This window comes from Puma concolor, chromosome E2 (assembly GCF_028749965.1).
Source record: "Puma concolor isolate L17-30 chromosome E2, mPumCon1.1.hap2, whole genome shotgun sequence".
Classification (NCBI taxonomy): domain Eukaryota; kingdom Metazoa; phylum Chordata; class Mammalia; order Carnivora; family Felidae; genus Puma; species Puma concolor.
Window position 1 is genome coordinate 18379343 of NC_141681.1, and position 20939 is coordinate 18400281.

The 20939-nt window shown below is 43.9% G+C and overlaps 1 protein-coding gene across 1 annotated transcript in view; it reads right to left on the reverse strand.

The window, feature by feature from the left end:
- Positions 1-10112: 10112 nt before the first annotated feature.
- CDH1 (cadherin 1) overlaps positions 10113-20939 on the reverse strand; it is an 83444-nt gene continuing 72617 nt past the window's right edge. Inside the window, exons 12-16 of the mRNA XM_025920527.2 lie at positions 18112-18336; positions 17567-17797; positions 14545-14675; positions 12832-12975; positions 10113-11905 (exon numbers count right to left, since the gene is read on the reverse strand). Of these exons, the coding sequence (XP_025776312.1) occupies positions 11696-11905; positions 12832-12975; positions 14545-14675; positions 17567-17797; positions 18112-18336 (941 nt within the window). The 3' untranslated portion in view covers positions 10113-11695. The remainder of the gene's footprint in view (positions 11906-12831; positions 12976-14544; positions 14676-17566; positions 17798-18111; positions 18337-20939) is intronic.

Here is a 20939-nt window from a genome sequence, read left to right on the forward strand (position 1 = left end):
GCGGACTGGCGTCGCCGCCATACTGAATGTGGCGGAAGGCGCTAGGGGTGGGGCCCGCCGCAAGGGGCGGGGCCGACGTGGTCGGAGCGCCCTTTTACAAAAGTTTTCAGTCCCCGTTTAGTCCCTTGGGCAGAAAAAACAGTTAACACAACCAACCTACATGCACAATTTCAGAAACTCAGTATGATTAACCACTAAGTAACGAAGAAGAGAGAAGTATAGTTTATCATAAAATGATACCTATTTCACTATGAAAATAATTGGGTACCGGAGCACCAAAAGACAGTGAAATAAACAGATGCTGTGCCTACTTATGATGAAGTTTGGATACATAAACATCACTCAACTGAATATTTTTTAATTTCTTTATGAATGATATTTAAAAACAAGTGCCGGGGGTGACTAGCTGGCTCAGTCAGTAGAGCATGCGACGCCTAACCTCAGGGTCATGAGTTCAAGCCCCAGATTGGATGAGGAGCCTACTTTCAAAAGAAATTAAAAATAAGTGCTAAACACAGACACATGCATTTGAATAACGACAAATATTGTTATTGGTGATACGATTTTTGAAACGTAATAATTACCGGTCCCAATAAAATGTTGATCTTTGCTGTGTTTATATTCTTGGAAAATTCTGGGTACATTAAAATTGTGCCCTCCCCACACCCCATTGTGTTTTTTAATTTTTTTAAATGTTTGTTTATTTTTGAGACAGAGAGAGACAAAGCATGAACGGGGGAGGATCACAGAGAGGGAGGCACAGAATCCGAGGCAGGCTGCAGGCTCCAGGGGAGTCAGCACAGAGCCCGCCTGGGGCTCGAACTCACAAACTGAGAGATCATGACCCCAGCGGAAGGCGGAGGCTTAACCGACTGAGCCACCCAGGGGCCCCCACCCCATTGTGTTAATAGGTAAAACAATTCATTTGAGAGTCACCCCAACAGGGACAGGCTTTCACCTACACGAATGCTGGTGGGACATTCTAAAGTCATGTTGTCTGAAAGTCATGCTACAAATCTAGGAGAGTACTTCTGAGGGCAAGACCTTTAGCTTCCCTTCAGTAAAAGTCAATAATCATTGTCACGGCCACCCCCACCACCCATTTTCTGAAAGCTCTCCCAAACAGGCTGTCTTGTTTCTCCTTGAGATTCCCTGAACTAGCCTGAGTTCATCAGGTCTGATGACTGCCCGTCAGCATTTACCTGTTGGAAGTCTTAGGAAGTGGGATGTGCTCCACTGCGAGCCCCTGCCACTGGAGAAAGAAGCTGGTCACTTAACTCCTTTCTCAGACCCCTCCTGGTCACTCTCAGGACTTTAGGCTCCAGCCCAAACCCATCAACCATTTCCTACTCTCTAAAGTGAATAGGTAACAGAACCATTTGCACGAAGTTATCTTAGGGAGTTAAAGCGATACTGTTCTTAAGCATTTAGCAATGTCTCCCACAGAGGGGATAATTAAAAAATTATACGTGTGTCTTACTCTCCACCTCTTCCTCAAATAAAATCCTGCCAAAATATCTTTAAATTGGAAAAACATTTTTGAAGGGGAAATAAATGACCTGCGAAATTACTACAACGCTCTCTTTATTGTGTTATACATCCCACGCCAGGCTTTGTCAGTAGACAATTTTTCTCCAGTTATGTGTGTATCCAAGTTCATTTTGAGGAATAAAAAATGTAACGTCTCCCTGTACAGGCTCCCCCCCCAAAAAGCCTAAAACAAAACAAAAAACTTAAGGTCATTTCAAAATATTAAACATTTAGTGAGTTTGGCATAAAGATTTGTGTGGGAACGGCCCAGCCCTAAGATTTGTGGGCACTAGGGTAGAAATACAAGTGGAGGCCTTCATATCATATGCTTAAGTTTCAAAGTATAAATCAAACGAATAGCCTGTTAAGTAAAATATCTTTTGTTCTCCTACTTTGAAAAATATACCAGCTTTCAATTGAGAATTCTCAAATTTGGCCTCAGAAATCCATATTGGATGTGGCAGTATGACAGAAGTCAGCCTCCCACCTCTGGCCTGACCCCTTTCCTTCTCATTAGTGTCTCCATCCTGCATTCACACATGTGGCTATCCCAGCCTGGATGTGCACACACCTCTAAGAAACTGCCCCTTGGCACCCCCTTAGTGTTAGGAATACACGAACAGGGTTCAGCTTCCAGAGGGAAGACCAAGCGAAGAGGCCCACGTAGCACTGGAAGCAGGCTCAGGGATGATTGGACAGGGAAGTCCAGAGTCCCAGAACTTGGAGTGAGGTCTGGAGGGAGGATTTGGGGTGGGCAATTCCCCTAGGACTGGCGTATTTCTTGTCCGTGAAGATGCGAATCATGGAGGAGGCCAGGTGGGGCCTGTAAGGATGGGACCCAGAACGGAGGCCCTACTAGACAAGCCTAAGGGCGACACTGGTGTGGGAGTTACAAAAGATGGTAAAAGGGGTCCCCAGAGCTAATCATCCTTTATCCCCAAACCAGATATTGGCAAAGGATTTTATTATTTGGACTCTAAAAGGCTCATATACCACAAAATGGCATGTTCAGTTTTTTTTTTTAATTTTTGTTTTGTTTTGACAGAGTGTGAGCAGGGGAGGTGCAGAGAGAGGGAGGGAGAGAGGATGCAGAGCAGGCTCTGCCCTGACAGCCGAGAGCCTCATAAGGGGCTTGGACTCAGGAGCAGTGAGATCACAACCTGAGCTGAAGTCGGACGCTCAACCGACTGAACCACCCCAGGTGCCCCTCATGCGTATAATTTCAAAAGCAGTGTCAAAAAGATCCTATAAAAATTTTCCAGCAAAAAAATATATCCCAAGTAGAATATTTGGTGCATCTTAATACATATGATAGGATGTCAGAGGAGTGCCTAGGGCCTATAAGTTGATAAATAGGCTCTGCATCTGAAAAAAAGGAAGCGTTCTCAAGCTTCTCCTGCCCCCACAAAATCATTCAAATTGACTTTTATTTTTATTAAAAAAAATTTTTTTAACGTTTTATTTATTTTTGAGACAGAGCATGAACAGGGGAGGGGCAGAGAGAGAGGGAGACACAGAATTGGAAGCAGGCTCCAGGCTCTGAGCCATCAGCCCAGAGCCCGACGCGGGGCTCGAACTCACGGACCACGAGATCGTGACCTGAGCTGAAGTCAGACACTTAACCAACTGAGCCACCCAGATGCCCCTCAAATTGGCTTTTAACTACCCTACTACTTCCTTAGAATCCGGTATTTACACTTACAGGATTTTAGTTTATAGAAATTGAATTTTGGCAGTCCCCTCCTCGTTTTGCTCTGGGCAAACACATTAGAAGAGCTGGGAGACTCTCGGGCAATCATGCTGTGAGATACCCATCACGACAAATATTCCAGAAGAGCTACATCGGAGAGGCTGCGGCTTCCCCACAATGAGCCACCCGGGGATGTTCAACACACACGCAGTCTGTATTCATGAAAAACGTATTCCATTGATTTCAAGTCAACCAACAAGGAGCCCATTATCAGGGACTTGGGGGACAGCAGCTCAACAAGATACCCCAACCTGCTGGGGCTGCTTGCCTCAACCCAGAGAACTAACGAGGATAATGGCACCCTGTAGTTATCGATTGTCTTACAGTAACAATTCCCAGTAAAGACGCCAGCAAATTAAGTGTTCTTATGGGTACTTATCTTCTAAAGCCACATGTGATGACTGGAGTGGTTGCATGCCATTTCCCATAAATGACCCTTAAATTCTTACCCTACTCTTGTCAAAACTTTACTCACTGTGATAATCCTCACCACTCCCTCCACAGAGAAGGGGCCCCTGAAACTCATCTAATTTTCAATTTTTTAAAGTGATTTTATTTTTAGGGCTTTTGTTTTGTTTTGTTTTTTTTAATTTTTTTCCAACGTTTATTTATTTTTGGGACAGAGAGAGACAGAGCATGAACGGGGGAGGGGCAGAGAGAGAGGGAGACACAGAATCGGAAACAGGCTCCAGGCTCTGAGCCATCAGCCCAGAGCCCGACGCGGGGCTCGAACTCCCGGACCGCGAGATCGTGACCTGGCTGAAGTCGGACGCTCAACCGACTGCGCCACCCAGGCGCCCCAGGGCTTTTGTTTTTTAAAGATTTTAAAGTAATCTCTACACCCAACATGGGGCTCAAATTTACAGCACTGACATCAAGTCTCATGCTCCACTGACTGAGCGAGCCAGGCACCCCAATTTTCATGTAATTTTTTAAAGCTTATTTGAGAGAGGGAGAGAGGGGGAGAGGGGAGGGAGACAGAGACAGACAGACAGACAGAAGGAGGAAGGGAGAGAGGGGGGAGCATAGAGAATCTCAAGCAGGCTCTGCCCTGTCAGCACAGAGCTCCATGCGGGGCTCAAACACACTAACTGTGAGGTCATGGCCCAAGCCTGGATCTAGATCTTAACCGACTGAGACACCTGGATGACCCTTCATTTACTTAAAAAAATTTTTTTAGTGTTTACTTATTTTTGAGAGACAGACCACAAGCGCGCGGGGCGGGGGAGGGGGGTGGCGGAAGGAGGGAGGGAGGGAGAGAGAAAATCAGAAGCAGATTCCAGGCTCTGAGCTGTCAGCAGAGAGCCTGACGTCCCTTTATTTTCTTTTCTTAATGTTTATTATTATTTTTTTTTAAAGTTATTCACATTTAAAAAAAAATTTTTTTTTCAACGTTTATTTATTTTGGGGACACAGAGAGACAGAGCATGAAGGGGGGAGGGGCAGCAGAGAGAGAGGGAGACACAGAATCGGAAACAGGCTCCAGGCTCTGAGCCATCAGCGCAGAGCCTGACGCGGGGCTCGAACTCCCGGACCGTGAGATCGTGACCTGGCTGAAGTCGGACGCCTAACCGACTGCGCCACCCAGGCGCCCATCTTAATGTTTATTTTTGACAGAGAGAGAACGAGCATGGGAGGGGCAGAGAGAGGGAGACACTAAATTAAAAAAATTTTTTAATGTTTATTTACTTTTGAGAGAAAGAAACAGAGGTGTGAGCGGGGAAAGTGCAGAAAAAGGGAGACACAGAATCCGAAGCAGGCTCCAGGCTCTGAGCTGTCAGCACAGAGCCCAACGTGTGGCTTGAACTCACAGACCGCGAGATCGTGACCTGAGCTGAAGTCAGACACTTAACTGAGTCACCCAGTCGCCCCCCTTCATTTATTTTAAAGGAAGGGGTTTCTCTCTTTAGTACCACTCTTTGGCATCAATCAGATATTTATCATAGAGGAAGAACTTTTCTCTATCCTCTTAGGTTCTGAACAGAAAGGTGTGTGAATTAAACAGACAAAAGATTAGCAGAAGACAGATTTTTATTCACATCCAAGGGAGTTCATAGGAAAATGTGACTCAAGAAGTGATTACAATTTGGGGCTTATATTCCATCTTAATAGGGGAAGGGGAGAAACAGCTTACATCCCGTCTTACTAGAAAAAGGGCACTTACGGGAAAACACGTGACTTTGAGAGAAGATCAATGAGATGGGAGATATGATTTCTGTCACACTATCTGTTTGGGTGATTTCTTATCCTGAGGTGCCAATTTCTAGTCTCTGGTGGTAGGAGTCAATCCTCCCTACTTATGAAACTCCTTGGGAGATGCTTTAGACTGCCAAATCCGTTGAAGAGGCTCTGCTTTTAGGTAGATAAAGGGGAGTCTTTGGGAAAAAGCCTCTTCACAGTGCTGTATTCTGGATCCTTCATTTCTGTTTCAACGGACAGAGGCTCTTTACTGTCTTGGGTACCCTCCCCAGGACAGCTCATCACCCCTGCAAACAGATGCCATCTTCACACAACACCGCTTTCCATCGCATACTTCTGCTCACAACACTTGAGTTGTGCTCTCTGACCCACTAAATCCAGTCCAAAACGCAACGGTTGGCCTTTTCTCTCCAAACACGCTGCGTCCACTTAAGTGATTCTCTCTACCCGAACTCCCTTGTTGTGCCCCTTATTCAATAATAAAAACAAGAGCTCACATTTAACAGACCACTACCATGTGCCAGGCACTCCTCTAAATGCTTTATACACATCAACGCTTCCTTCGGAGGTAAGGAAATCGAGGCATCGAAAGGTGAAGTAACTTGCCTAAGCTCACAGGTGGAAAGGACAGGATCAGGATTGGAATCCAGGTTGCACGGCTCCAGGGTCTCATGTCTTCTCCACATAACTGCCTTGTCGGTACCCGCGGAATCAGCAAGAGGGAAACCGAGGCGCTGTTTTCCAGGCTCGATGCAAACCTCTTCTCTGTAGCCTTTCTCAGAAGTCATGTTACCTGACTGGTTATAGCCCTTTGCACGTGGTGGTACTTTGTAAACAGTTTAATTCTGTATAGAACCATTTTATCATTATTTGTCCTCATTGTAGTTTTTTCCCCTGACCTTTTTTTATTGTGGCCAAATAGAAACAACGTAATGCCAAATCTGGCATCATGATGTTTTTCTCTCATTTTCTTCTGAGGGTTTTATAGCTGTAGCCCTTATGTTTTAAAAAGTCTTTCATTTTGAATTTATTTTTTGTATATGGTATAACAGTATGACTAATTTCATTCTTTTGCATATGGACACCCAATTTTCCCAGCACCATTTGTTGAAAACACTGTCCTTTTTGGCAGAGCATAAGGAAAATAGTCAATGATATTGTAATAGTGATGCAACAGGACAGATGGCAACTACACTTGGAGTGAACATAGCATAATGCATAAACTTGTCAAATCACTAAGTTGTAACACCTAAAACGAATGTAACACTGTGTCAACTATAATAAAAACATATAAAGTTTATTTTTGAGAGAGCGTGAACACAGGCGAGTGGGGGAGGAGCAGAGAGACAGGGAGAGAGAATCCCAAGCAACCCCCCCCCCACCCCCCAGTGAGAGGGAGACACAGAGTCCGAAACAGGCTCCAGGCTCTGAGCTGTCAGCACAGAGCCCTAAGTGGGGCTCAAACCCACAAATCGGAGGATCATAACACAAGCTGAAACCAAGAGTCTGATAAACAAATGAGCCACCCAAGTTCCTCAATACTGTGCGCGCACACACACGTAATTTTTGTGTTATCTGCCCCCCCCAAAAAAACTGTCCTTTTCCCAATGGTCTTAGCACTCCTGTAGAGTATCAGTTGACCATATATATGAGGGTTTATTTCCAGCTTCCTAATTTCTCTCCAACTTTTAATTGTGAAATACTTCAAACTCGAAGAAAAACCAAAATAGTACGTCAATACTTACATGCCCTTCACCTAGATTTAGTCATTATGAACATTTTGTCACATTTGCCTTCGTGCTACCACTCTTCACACTTTTTTGTTGAATCATTCTTAACTTCCAGATGCAACTAACACTTCATCCCTAAATTCATCATCATTTATCTCCTAATAAGGTTCTCTTAGTGAACTATGCCCCCAAGAAAACTAATGTTTAGGGGCATATGTGTGGCTCAGTCGGTTAAGTATCTGAATCTTGATTTTTGGCTCAGATCACGATCTTATGGTTCATGAGTTCAAGCCCCTCCTTATGCTCCGGGCTGACAATGCAGAACCTGCTTAGGAGTCTCTCTCTCTGCCCCTCCCCCACTCATGCTTTCTCTCTCAAAATAAACTTAAAATTAAAAAAAAAAAGTTTATGGGGTGCCTGGTTGGCTTGGTGGGTTAAGCGTCTGACTTCAACTCCGGTCATGATCTCACAATCTGTGAGTTCGAGCCCCCCGTCAGGTTCTGTGCTGACAGCTCAGAGCCTGGATCCTGCTTCAGATTCTGTGTCTCCCTCTCTCTCTGCTCCTTCCCCCACTTACACTCTCACTCTGTCATAAACAAACATTAAAATAAAAGTTTATTCAGGAATATAATCTACTCTACTTATTACAATTTGCCCAATTTCAAAAAAAAAAAAAAAAAAGTCTTTTATGGATCTTAAATTTTCACTCCAGGACCCAACCAACCAAGGTTTCAATATTGGAGTCTCTCAAACCACACACAGAATTACCGTATGACCCAGCAATGCTCCTCTCAGGTTAATAACCAGAATTGAAAACAGTTTTTGTAAGCAAGCGTTCACTGCAGCATCATTCACAATAGCCACAAGGTGGAAACAACCCAAGATAAATGGATATATAACAACATGTGGTATATATGCGCATGATGGAATATTGCTCAGCCGTAGAAGGAATGAAGGGCTGATACAAGCTGCAGTGCGGACAACCCCTGAACACATTAGGCTACATGACATCACCAAGTTTAAAGGGACATAAATTACATGACACCACTTACATGAAATACCTAGAATAAATTCATAAAACAAGGTAGAATGGAGGTAACTGGGGCTGAGAAAGGGGAGAACGGGGAGTTACTTATTGCCTATGGTTATAGAACTTGTTTGGGATGATGACGAGGTTCTGGAAATAGAGATGAGGGTTATACATGCACTTAGCATCACTGAATTGCACGCTCAAAATCCACACACATTCAGTAGAAACCATACTTCCAATTTTGATCTTTTCCTGGGCTAGTGATACGTGGTCGGACTTTCTCGTGATGCTGGGCAGTGAGTGGCAGCCACGGCTTGTCAGTTCTGTGATCAGGAAGGTAAGCAACAGACACACTTAACCATTCCATTTCTCGCTGTCCATATTCAATAAATGACACGAGCTCTTCAGCACTTTATTATTATAAAATAGGTTTTGTGGGGGCACCTGTGTGGCTCAGTCAGTTAAGCATCTGACTTCAGCTCAGGTCATGGTCTCACAGTTCATGAGTTCGGGCCCCACATCAGGCTCTGTGCTGACAGCTCAGAGCCTGGAACCTGCTTCGGATTCTTTGTCTCCCTCTCTCCCTGCCCTTCCCTGCTCACGCTCTCTCTCTCTCAAAAATAAACAAACATTAAAAAAATAAATAAAAAAGGTTAATGTGAGGGACACTTGCGTGGCTCAGTTGGTTAAGCATACACACTCTTGATTGATTTCAGCTTAGGTCATGGTCTCATGGTTCATGGGATCGAGCCCCTTATAGGGCTCTGTGCTGACAATGTGGAGCCTGCTTGGGATTCTCTCTCTCTCTCTCTCTCTCTCTCTCTCTCTCTCTCTCTCTGCCCCTCCCTCATTCATGATGTACTTTCAAAATAAATATTAATTTTTTTTTACGTTTATTTATTTTTTGAGAGACATAGAGAGACAGAACACAAGTTGGGGAGGGGCAGAGAGAGGAGACACAGAATCCAAAGCAGGCTCCAGGCTCTGAGCACAGAGCCTGACGTGGGGCTCGAAGTCACAAACCATGAGATCATGACTTGAGCCGAAGTCAGATGCTTAACCCACGGAGTCACCCAGGCGCCCCTCTCTCAAAATAAATATTAAAAAAATAAAGAAAACAGGTTTTGTGTGAGATGATTTTACTAAACTATAGGCTAATGTTAAGTATTCTGAGCACATTTAAAGTGGGTTACGATCTCATGTCTGGTGCCTTAGGCAAATTAAATGCACTTTGACATATTCTCAACTTATGATGGTTTTTTGGGATATAACCACATAAGTCAAGATCTGTATATATATTTGACCACCACTTAAAAAAATTTATATATCTATCTCAAGTCCTAGACTCCAGCAGAGGAAAGTGACAGAACTGTAAGAGGGTTTCTCAACAGCAGCACTACTGACATTTTGAACCTGATGATTCTTTGTTGCACATGGCTGTCCTGTGCATTGCCGGATGGTCAGCAGCATCCTTGGCCTTGACTTGATGTCATCACAATCAAAGTATCTCCAGAAATTGCACAAAGTCCTCCGGGAGAGGGAGCCATATTCTCCCCCAGGGGTGAACCACTGGACTACACAAACCTTTTGCTGACTGACTGAATTTGTCTGAAGCTCTACTAGGTCCCTCAGCAATGCCCACAGTAGTTTTTCCATTAAGAAGAGAATGTTAATGGCTTCTCCACATACCATATGGATAGTTTTCAAGTAAAGTGAATTTGTAAATGCAGTTTCCCACACTCTGCCCGCAATAGAAGGACACAAAGTTCTGGAGGAGTCATTTCAACATGAAGCTTCCTTCTCCATGTTTTGAATAAGCCCAAGTACCACTGGTCTTGCATGGAATTGTGGCTAACCAAATAAAACATATGTCTGACAATGTTTAACAAAATTCTTTAATAAAATTTATAAAAATGAATATTTAAGAATTCTCTCAGCTTGAATTGTTTTCCTTTTCCACTCCCAAAGAAAATACAAAATTATCAACACCCACACACATATATACTCAAAACTATAGTGACATTCTCTATACAGGACTACATTCGAGTTTAAATTGTTGAAAAATCAAGACAATTCCAAGATGTGATTGCAGGGATGATTTTCTTTTTCTTCAAAAAACACCTGACAGACAGTAAAGCAATTTAGATAAGATTATTTTCCATGGTTGTCAAAAGGTTCTTGAAATTCACATTTCAACTAAAAGAAGATCCAAATCAGAGTTCTCCCCACACTCCCCTTACTGACACATTTTAGGGCCGTATTTTCTTCCTGCTCCTAAGGAAAATAAATTGGATTTCCTGATATTGTTTTCTATGCATGCTTGGAATTTGGGGCAGATGTTTCCAGATCAGCCAGCATATCCTGTGGACATCAACAACAGCAGGCACTTGGGGGGTTCTGGGCTGTTAGGAAGAAACTCTGGTAGCAGGATCCTGATTGGAGTCACATGTTAAGATTCTTCCATTCTTTTTCAGGACTAGAGGCAGAGCCACCTCAACCATCCTCAGCCTCAGTTTCCTAAATTGCCAGGCTCAACAACTTGTCTCCTGCCACCTTCAAACCCATTTTTCACGTTGCTCTCCGCTGGGACAAACACCTTCTGTCTTTGGCTGCAGCACTCGAGGCACTACCGTAAGTGTTGGAATAGATCACTCTCTTGTTTGAGTGTTAGATGAACATTAGATGTGGAGTGGCACCTGAAAACTCACCACCCTTTCTGGTCAAGGCTTCCTGTTTAGAACCAGATCACCCCAGTAATGACATACACATAACAAACATTCTTATGCACAACAAGTAAGTGGATGGATACCTATTTCAAGTTATATACTCAGAAGATTAAAGGTCTTAAGAGTAAATAATACCCATTCACACTATGGCCAGACTAAGACCACACTTATCCTGAAAGGGCCCCCAAATTTCTGCATCAGAGAACCCCTGCCTGGAGCAATGTAGGTTCAGAAGGAGTAAGAGTGGATAGTAGAACAAGGGGCACTGTGCAGTGATAGGAGGAAAAAAGTACACAAATTAAAAACAATTACACACACACACACACACACACACACACACACACACACGCACAAAATAATAGGGCAGTTGACCCCTCCCTTCCCTTAAAAAATGAGACGAAAACCCTTAAGGAAATCTGCAAGTTGCTAGCAGAACCTTTTGAGGCTGAAGCTATTGTTCTGAAGTATTAACATATGGGGGTCTTTGGGACAGCATCACCACTTAAAGAGTGAGGAAAGAAAAAAAGATTCAAAAATTAGGGCGAAATCATTCGAACACACACAGATTAGATCTATAAAGTGGAAATCCCAACTATTCTAACTGCATCACCGAGCAGACTCTCTTCCCCAGAAAGTCATCTCAAGTGAAGGGAGCTGAGAAACCATGAGCCCTGCATTTTCTATCACACGATGTAGGGGCCCATCTCCTTCCCCATTTGTCTCGAGTCCCCTAGTCATCCTCACCACCTCCGTACATGTCTGCCAGCTTCTTGAAGCGATTGCCCCATTCATTCAGGTAGTCATAGTCCTGATCTCGGTCTGATTCCGAGGAGTTTAAGGAGCTCAGACTAGCAGCTTCAGAACCGCTTCCTTCATAGTCAAACACAAGCAGAGAGTCGTAAGGAGGAGCAGTGGGGTCACTGTCTGCTGCCTTCAGGTTCTAAAGAAGAAGGAAGACGAAAGGATCTTTCAATGCAAGGAATCGCACACCGGTCATCTGAGGCAAGATGCCTCCTCCAGGTGCCTCGAGCAACAAGTCACACATGACCATGCAACCATCCGGTGACACCAATAAGGTAAATTTATACAAACAGTCAAGGAAGACAAATCTAATATATATTTCATGAAAAGAGAACATTACAGGTAAATTGCAGAATCTTTTCCTCTATACTAATGATAAGTTATGTGTAGGCAGGAGACAAACAAGCCCGTCAGGATGGACAGAGGCTGAAAACAGTCATATTGTAACATATAGAATAAACTCCCTACTTGGCAGTAACAGTTTGCCTGAATGAAAATTTTTGGCTTCTACCCTACCCTTCCTACTTCTTCTTGACTGGAACACACAGACCCAAGGCCTGGAAGTGTGGCAGCCATCTTGTGCTCATGAGGTAACAAGCACAAAAACAAGGTACCCTCTGTTACATGTGTTTAAGCTCCTGGAATTTAAAGCTGAATGCATTTCTGACATATACAAAGGGATGCTATTTTTCTGGCCCTTAGGTAGACTTATGATACACTTTTAATATCACATCCCAACCAGGAATGGGATGCAGGGGCAAAAAGACTCATTAGTGAAACCAAACTGGATCTACTTTGAATTCCTTTAGCTTCATGTCTACTTTTACTAAATCCTTTCAAGTCATTCTTGGTTTTGCCATATGGACTTTGCAAATTCGCTAGGAACGATTTGAAGTGCTCTGAGTTCTGAAATTCAGATGAGACACAAATAAAAAATAGCAGTCAGGGATCAGACAAGGAGAAAACATAAAGCAAAGAATCTAAAGACTTTTTCCTGACTTTCAACACAACTGTTCCTGAGTTTAGAGATGAATGGCACTATTGCTTTTGATTTTGCTAACTTACTTCATCAATAAAGTTTCCAATTTCATCAGGATTGGCAGGGCGGGGTCGGTACTGGGGCATGCTCAGGAGGGTTGGTGCCACATCATTGCGAGTCACTTCAGGCCGAGCATCCAGGCCCCTGTGCAACTGGCTCAAGTCAAAGTCCTTTGGAGAAAAAGGTAAAAATAGACCCCAGAGTAAAAAGAAACAGTCACAAATAAGGGGATATATTTGGATTATAGATTCTGGTATCAGAAAATACCCTGTCAATAGTTGCAAGCATTTGCCAGTGTAAACTAAAATGACAATTTTCAACCTAAGAGTTTTCACAATAGCCCCAGAAGGAAAGACATCAGGGGTGCCTGGGTGGCTCAGTCGGTTGAGCATCCGACTTCAGCTCAGGTCATGATCTCAATGGTTTGTGAGTTCAAGTCTCACATCAGGCTCTGTGCTGACAGCTCAGAGCCTGGAGCCTGCTTCGAATTCTGTGCCTCCCTCTCTCTCTGCTCCTACCCCACTCACACTCTGTCTCTTTCTCAAAAATAAACATTAAAAAAAAAAAAGGAAAGACATCAAATGATCATGAGGAGCACCTGTGGTAAGGATGTAGGCTGTTATACCTTATTAACTAAGTCCCAGCCGATCCACAGATTCTTGTGAGCCTAGCTGCCATATATACTCAATACCTGTGTCCTTCACAAAATTCATACATTGAAACCTAATGCTCAAGGTGGTGGTATTTGAAGGTGGGACTTTTGGGAAGTGATTACGTCAGGAGGGTAGATGGAGCCGTCGCGAAGAGGACTGGGGCCCTAATAAAAGACACCCTGGAGATTCCTTTCTGCCGTGCGAGTACATTATGGCTGATTATGAAGGAGGAAGCAAGCCACCACCAAACACCACATCTGCTGGTGCCTTGATTTTAAACAACCCAGCCTCCAGAACTGTGAGAGATGAATTTCTGTGGTTTTTAAGCAATGTCTGTGGTATATTGTTATAGCAGTCCACACAGACTAAGACAGTAGCTGAGACCAGCAGTTGTCCCACAAATGCCTGAAGGACATTTCTCTGCACCCCTTAATATGTTATGCAAAACAGGCTATTCTTCCAGACCACATCGCTCAGCAAATGTGCTCATGCATGGCGGGAGTCAAAAGCAGAACTCCGAGATGGGGCCCAAGGTTCCCTTTCTAGATAGAATACACTTTCAAAAACTCTCCAGAAAGGTGCCCAGCTGGCTCAGTCAGTAGAGCATGCGACTCTTGATCTCGGGTCCCTGAGTTTGAGCTTCACGTTGGGCATTAAGGTTACTTTAAAAAACAAAAACAAAACAAAACAAAAAAACTCCGGGGCAAGGTAAGATCATCTCCAAAATCAGGGAAAATAAAGAAGGCCTGAAGATTTAACATCTACAAAAAGAAAGGCAAAAGTTTAGCATACCTATAAACTCAAGGGACAAAATATCACAACAGATTAAGTGCTTTATGTCTAAATAATTTGAAGTTCATGTCCTGAGAACAGCCATGAGGAGAACAGGCTTGAGTCAGACTACTTGGTTTGACTGCTTCCTACCTGTGTGACTTTGGGCAAGTTATTTAACTGCCCTTTGCATCTGTCCATTCATCTGGGTGCTGAACAGAACAACGGTATTTTAAATGCCTACCTTTTCCTAAACATTGCTTCTTCCAAACAGAGATCACCACATAGCTTTTTGCCACAGTTTTAAAAAGGTACCTGATCCTCTTCTCCACCTCCTTCTTCATCATAGTAATAAACATTGTCCCTGGTGTCATCTTCTGGGGGTAGTAAGGGCTCTTTGACCACCCCTCTCCTCCGAACAAACAGCAAAAGCAGCAGAATCAGGACTGGTGTGGGGAAGAGAGAACAAGGAGAGCCACAGGTCAGGAAGGCCATAAAAAGCAGCTATCACACAGCACCAGTGCCTCGCCTACCAGACAGATGGCTGTCAGACAACCCACATGGCGATGCTCACATACCTGAAGTTAACGTATACAGTATAACATAGTGGACAATTACATGGGAATTCAAGCGTGTCTTCAACTGGACTGTTTATCTTTTTTAATGTTTATTTAATTTTGGGAGAGACAGAGCATGAGTGGGGGAGGGGCAGAAAGAGAAGGAGACACAGAATCCGAAGCAGGCCCCAGGCTCTGAGTTGTCAGCACAGAGCTAGACTCAGGGCTCAAACTCACAAACTGGGAGATCATGACCCGAGACGAAATAGGATGCTTAACTGACTGAGCCACCCAGGCGCCCCTAACTGGACTTATTAAACCAGTCAGTCGTTTCTCAGAATCTGAGTTAAAATGCTCCAGGCAGAGGAAATGGTGGTAAGGACAAAGGACCTGAGGCAGAAGCATGATTGGCATGATTAAGAAAAGTGAAGTCAGCATGGCCACAGCAGGGTGAGTGAGGGGGAAAGAAGCAAACAGAGGGGTGGCAGGGATATGTCAACTACTAGAAGGACTTTGGCTTTGATTCTGAGTTGGAACCATTAGAGGTTTGTGAACAGGGATGAGTCACCCTAAATGTGATTGACAGGTGCACATTATTTTTAATCAGTTCAGAGGAATGGGACACAGACCATATAATCACCTGGTATATTCCCTTAAGATAAAAATCATGTGGGCAAGCTCTACGATCTGTTTAATTTCCAAAGTTTTCATCTGATCATGGGATGTTTCTAGGGTATATATGATTAACAGCTGTTAAAAACTTTTAAACTACTTATTGTGAATGAAGAAATTACGATTCAATGTGTTTTCTTCATAGATGCTTGTGCCCAAGTACCTCTAAAGGACACCCTACAGGGGGAGGGAGGAGGGAAAGGACATCCTACTGAAACAGTATTACTGGACTGAAACAGGAGGTTGCGTAGACTTGGGGAAAAGATTTCTCAGAAGTACCCAAACTCCCTATTGTTTCTGAAATCAGCAAGTTTCCAAGACTTTATTCAGATAAGCAAACTTCCTTGATCACAATCCATAAACAGGAACAGTGAGCACTTGCTGGGTCGGCCTAGACCTGCCTTGGCACCGAGGACACGGCCCTGAAGACCACATAAGATGCCAACAGTCACCATCCACGTGGAGCGTAGAGCAAGTAAGAGCAAGGAGCAGGTTCTCATCTCCAAGAAGATGTTACCGATCAAACGTTACTCACATGTTATACCTTTAGAAAAGTAACTACATATTTTCACTGCTTCAGGAAGTACCACCCCATACACTGTACCAAAACCTCAGCAACCCCAGTGGGATCCTCAAAAAGCCTGGCACAAAGCAAGCAATCAAATATTGAGGGATTACATGAACATCCACATGTCCCGGCATCTTTGTAGAATCACCTTTAGAAGGCTAAGTTCTAAGTCTGCCCACAAGGAACAAGAAGCTAGAAGTGTGGATCCTGGCATTGCTTCTGCTTTCAATGTTGTTCCACATTTAAGCTTTCTGCCATGTTGTCCTTGGCCTCTGTGTCTAATAAAATATACCCCAAACAAATTGAGGTAAGGCTATTACTAAAAAATTGGTATTTTAAGGGTAAACTGCAGTCTTGAACATTTTCCTCAGAATGAAAGTACTAGTTTGTAACTGCTGTCCCCAGAGCAGACTGGCCCGTTCAAATGTAATTGGAGTGGGAAGTAAGTGGGCAGGCAGGGCTTGTGCCGTCACGCCTGTGCTGATGACACAGGAAGGTGAATTAACCTCATCCCATGGTGGCAATAAAGCCATGTGAATTCTGAGGAACACAAGTCCAGAAAGCTCACTGAATTCTAAACAACACTCTCCTTCCTTCTGAGTTTGGAGATGACACAAGCAGCAAAGGGCAGGAGCAAATGAATCTGGTGAAGCAGCAAGTGGCAGGGGAAAGAACACCTGTGCTGAGTCGACTTGAAACCCCAGAGGTGGCCCCACTGCTCCCTCCAAGAACTTTCTTCTACTCCAGCCACGTTGGTCTCCTCCCTGCCTCCCCTTCCTCTCTGTGCCTTCACTAGTGTGGTAGTGTGGGAACCGTCACGAATGCCCCTCTGTCCATCTGGATGCCACCAGTCCCCGTCCCAACAATCCTACATCTTCCACCAAACCTTCCTTGAGGCTCCCTCAAGAGGCCCCCTCTTCTGAATGCAAAGGCATTCATGACCTGGACCGCCCTTTTCAGCCCCTAATTATACACGGTCTTTCCCCCACTCTGTCCTGATAGTCATTGATACTCACTATTCACCCTATACTCCACCCCCACTCTCTGCCAAGTGTTAAATGGGCACATGGCCACTCAGTTAGGGTGGGACATTCTAGGTGTGGTTGTGTTTGAGCCATTGGAATGGGAGTGAAGGTGCACTTTCCAGATATGTGCCTTCCACTTCCTCTCTCATCTCTTCTCCAAGACGGAAGGTGGGGGTGGTGAGCTGGTAGCTCCGACCATGCTGATGAGAATAGCACCCTAAAGACTTGCTGCTCCAGGTTGCTCTAAGAACCTCCAACATTTGCACCCCCTGGGAGCTGGTGACAAAGGTGGAATGTGAGGTCCCACCCCAGATCAGAATTCTCATGCAGGCGATTTGTATGCACTGCCCTGAAGGATTCAAAGAACAACAAAATAGACGGACTGGGCTCCTGTTGATTTAATGGAACAGTGCTCCCTTCCAGTCCTGGCGAACTCAACTTTAAAATGCTCAGTAACAGATAAACCTCCCCCAGTTTAGAAGCCAAAGACTGAAATGCTTGCCAGGCATACTTACTTAGTAAGGCGAGGATTCCTCCGAGAATGCCCAGAATGACAGGAACTTGCAACCCCGCTTCAGCGTAAGGCATGGTCCTCTTGCAGTTGTTGACGACCCCTTCGCAGTCACAAACGTACACATCTAGGGTGGTCACCTGGTCCTTGTTCTGGTTATCCACGAGTTTGAGATTTATCTTGTAGTCGCCCAACTCTAAGGTTTTCTTTGGCTTCAAAATTAGAGATTCACGGGCTGGAGGAAGCAACAAAAATAAATGATGGGACGAGGAGAAAAAGAACAAACAAACAAAACAACCTCATTCTAGAATTATTAGGGTAAAGAAAATGGAGCTGCTTGGGTGGAAGATCACTGTGCAGTATGTTACAGAGTCAGATACCAGGAAAGGAAAGGGACCTTTGGGGGAATGCCTCAAATGCAGATGGGGCAAATAAACAAGCGTCAGACAAAAGAGGTGACATCTGAGAAGCTGAGAAGGGACTTTCAGAAGTGGGTGGGGGGCAGGAGCAGGGAAAAGCATGGGGTCAGAGTAAGACTCCAGTTCCCACCTTGGTCACTGTAGTCAATGGTCCAGTTGACACTTGCCCCGTGTGTTAGTTCTGCCGTGAAGGGAGATGTGTTGGGGGGAAGATCTGGATCAAAGATGTTGATGATATGAGGCTGTGGATTTTTCTGGCAGAAATCCATACTTCGAGGTTCTGGTACGGGGCCATTGTCATTCACATCAGAGAGGATCAGGAGAAGGGTTCCCGTTCCAGTAGCAAGTGGAGAACCTAAGAGAAAATATGTAGGAAATACCACAGCTCAGGAACATTCATGAAGCTCTACAGCCTCGAATCAGACCAAACGCCAATCCTGGCTTGGCTCTTCAGAGATTCATCACCAGGCCCCACCCTCCCCATCTCAGGGCATCTTCACTTCTGGTCAGGCAGCTCTCCAACACGCTATTCCCCACTTTAACAACAATTACTCAAGTTATTCCTCACACCAAGGACAAGGCTCCCTACTCTTTTGCACGTACCTTTATGCATCCATTAAACTTGAACCACTCCAAGAATTCCTCTTTGCCCCCCTACCAGTTCTCCCTTTCCGAACTTCTCTGGCTTTAAGGTCATTATCAAAGGGTTGAGCTTTTGAAATGGCTACAAGTTGCAAGTTGATTTTCAAAGTAGACTTGGGGAAAAAAAGACTTGGACACTTCTGTGTGCATTTCTTTTACATTCTGACATACGTATTCTACCATTTTATGCTAGCATCTAGCATAAAATGGTAGAAAGAGTAGATACTCAAGCATCATCAATATTAGTGTGGGTTTTTTTTTTTTTTTCTTAAGTAGGTTCCATGCCCACCATGGAGCCCAACGTGGGGCTCCAACTCACAACCCTGAGCTGAGATCAAGAGTTGGGCACTTAACCAAGTGAGCCACTTAGGTGCCCCAATATTAGTTTGTTATAGAAAAAAAATGCACAGAACTATTATCTCAAACCTATAATCATGCTTGGGTGGCAAGAATGTGGTGATTATTTTTTCTTTTTACCCTTAAAAAAATGATGGCTTTAAAAAAAACCCCACATAGCATAAAATTTACCATGTTAACCATTTTAAAGTTCATTTTACATTTTAGGTTCAACAGTATAAGTATATTCACATTGATCTCCAGAACAGTGTCATCTTGCAAGACTGAAACTCTGTAACCATTAAACAACTCCCTGCTTTCCTTCTCTCCCCAGCCCCCTCCCCGCCCCTTACCACCATTGTACTTTGTTTCTATGAATTTGACCACTTTCACACCTTAAGTGAAACTATACAGTATTTATCTTTTAGTGACATGGCTTTTACTTAGCATAATGCCCCCAAGATTTATCCATGTTTTAATATTCCATTGTATACATATACCATATTTTATCTATGCATTCATCCATGGATGAATCCTTTTACCTTATGGGAGAGGAAAAAAAAAACCCCAAAAACCCAGCAGGGGCCATTTAAAATTTTTTCTAATTAGGGGCACCTGGGTGGCTCAGTTGGTTAAGTATCCAACTTTGGCTCAGGTCATGATCTCACGGTTCATGAGTTCAAGCCCCGCTTTGGGCTCTCTGTTGTCAGTGCAGAGCTCACTTCAGATCCTCTGTCCCCCTCTCTCTGTCCCTCCCCAGCTTGTGCACGCGCTCTCTCTCTCTCTCTCTCTCTCTCTCTCTCTCAAAAATAAATAAACATGGGCCGCCTGGGTGGCTCAGTCAGTTAAGCGTCTGACTCTAGCTTAGGTCATGATTTCTCGGTTTGTGGGTTCCAGCTCCACGTCGGGCTCTGTGCTGACAGCTCAGAGCCTGGAGCCTGCTTCAGTCTGCAAATGGGACCCAGTCAAGGTCTAACTTGCCTTCCTCACTAACTCCCAAATGACAGCTCCAGGGACAGGCTTTAAATTCTAACAGGTTTATCTTTCGCCAGCACATTCACAATGTGATGGAGGCTGCATCATTCAACAGCCATCCGCCCAGCCCCATCATGGCCTTACTCGCTTTGCTGTGTTTTCTAGATTGTCAACTACTTCAGAAAGCTGGTAAGTTAGTGAGGGAAAGAGACTCATTCACAATGTCAGGAAGTGAGTAGGTTCTAACAATAATTCTATTTCTAAATATCTAGCCAGGGGAAATACTTGCACATAGAGGCATGTACAAGGATGTTTACGTATGAAAGTCTTGGAAATGATGACCAAGTAGAAACCATCCCAGTGTTCTTTAATGTGTGAATAATTAAATTATGCTAGATCCAGGTAACAGTTTATTATTTTTTAATTTTTTTAATTTATTTTTGAGACAGAGAGAGCGAGCAAGAGCATGCATGTACAGGAGAGGGGCAGAGGGAGAGAGAGGGAGAGAGGGAGAGAGAGAGAGAGAGAGAGAGAGAGAGAGAGAGAGAGAGAGAGAGAGAGAATCCCAAGCAGGGTCCACATTGTCAGGGCAGAGCTCATTGTGGGGCTCAAACTCACGAACCATGAGATCATGACCTGAGCCGAAATCAAGAGTTGGATGCTTAACATACTGAGCCACCCAGGCAGCCCTAGGTAACATTTCTTTATTACCAAGAGGTAAATCTATAAAGTGCCAAAGTAAATCTGTGTCTTAAAGACATATTGTAAATAATAATAAATTACGTATCAAGTAAATGAAAAATTTAATAGAAATCAACATGTATAAAATAATGGTTTTTACAATAAAACCAGGCTATAAAGTAGATAGTGGCTTTATAATAAACTATAATTCATATGCAGAAAAATGAATTCAAACACACAGAAACAGCCCGGAGGGAGTCACATTTCACTAATAATGATGATGATAAAAATAATGATAGTCCTTATAGAGTAGTACTATGTAGC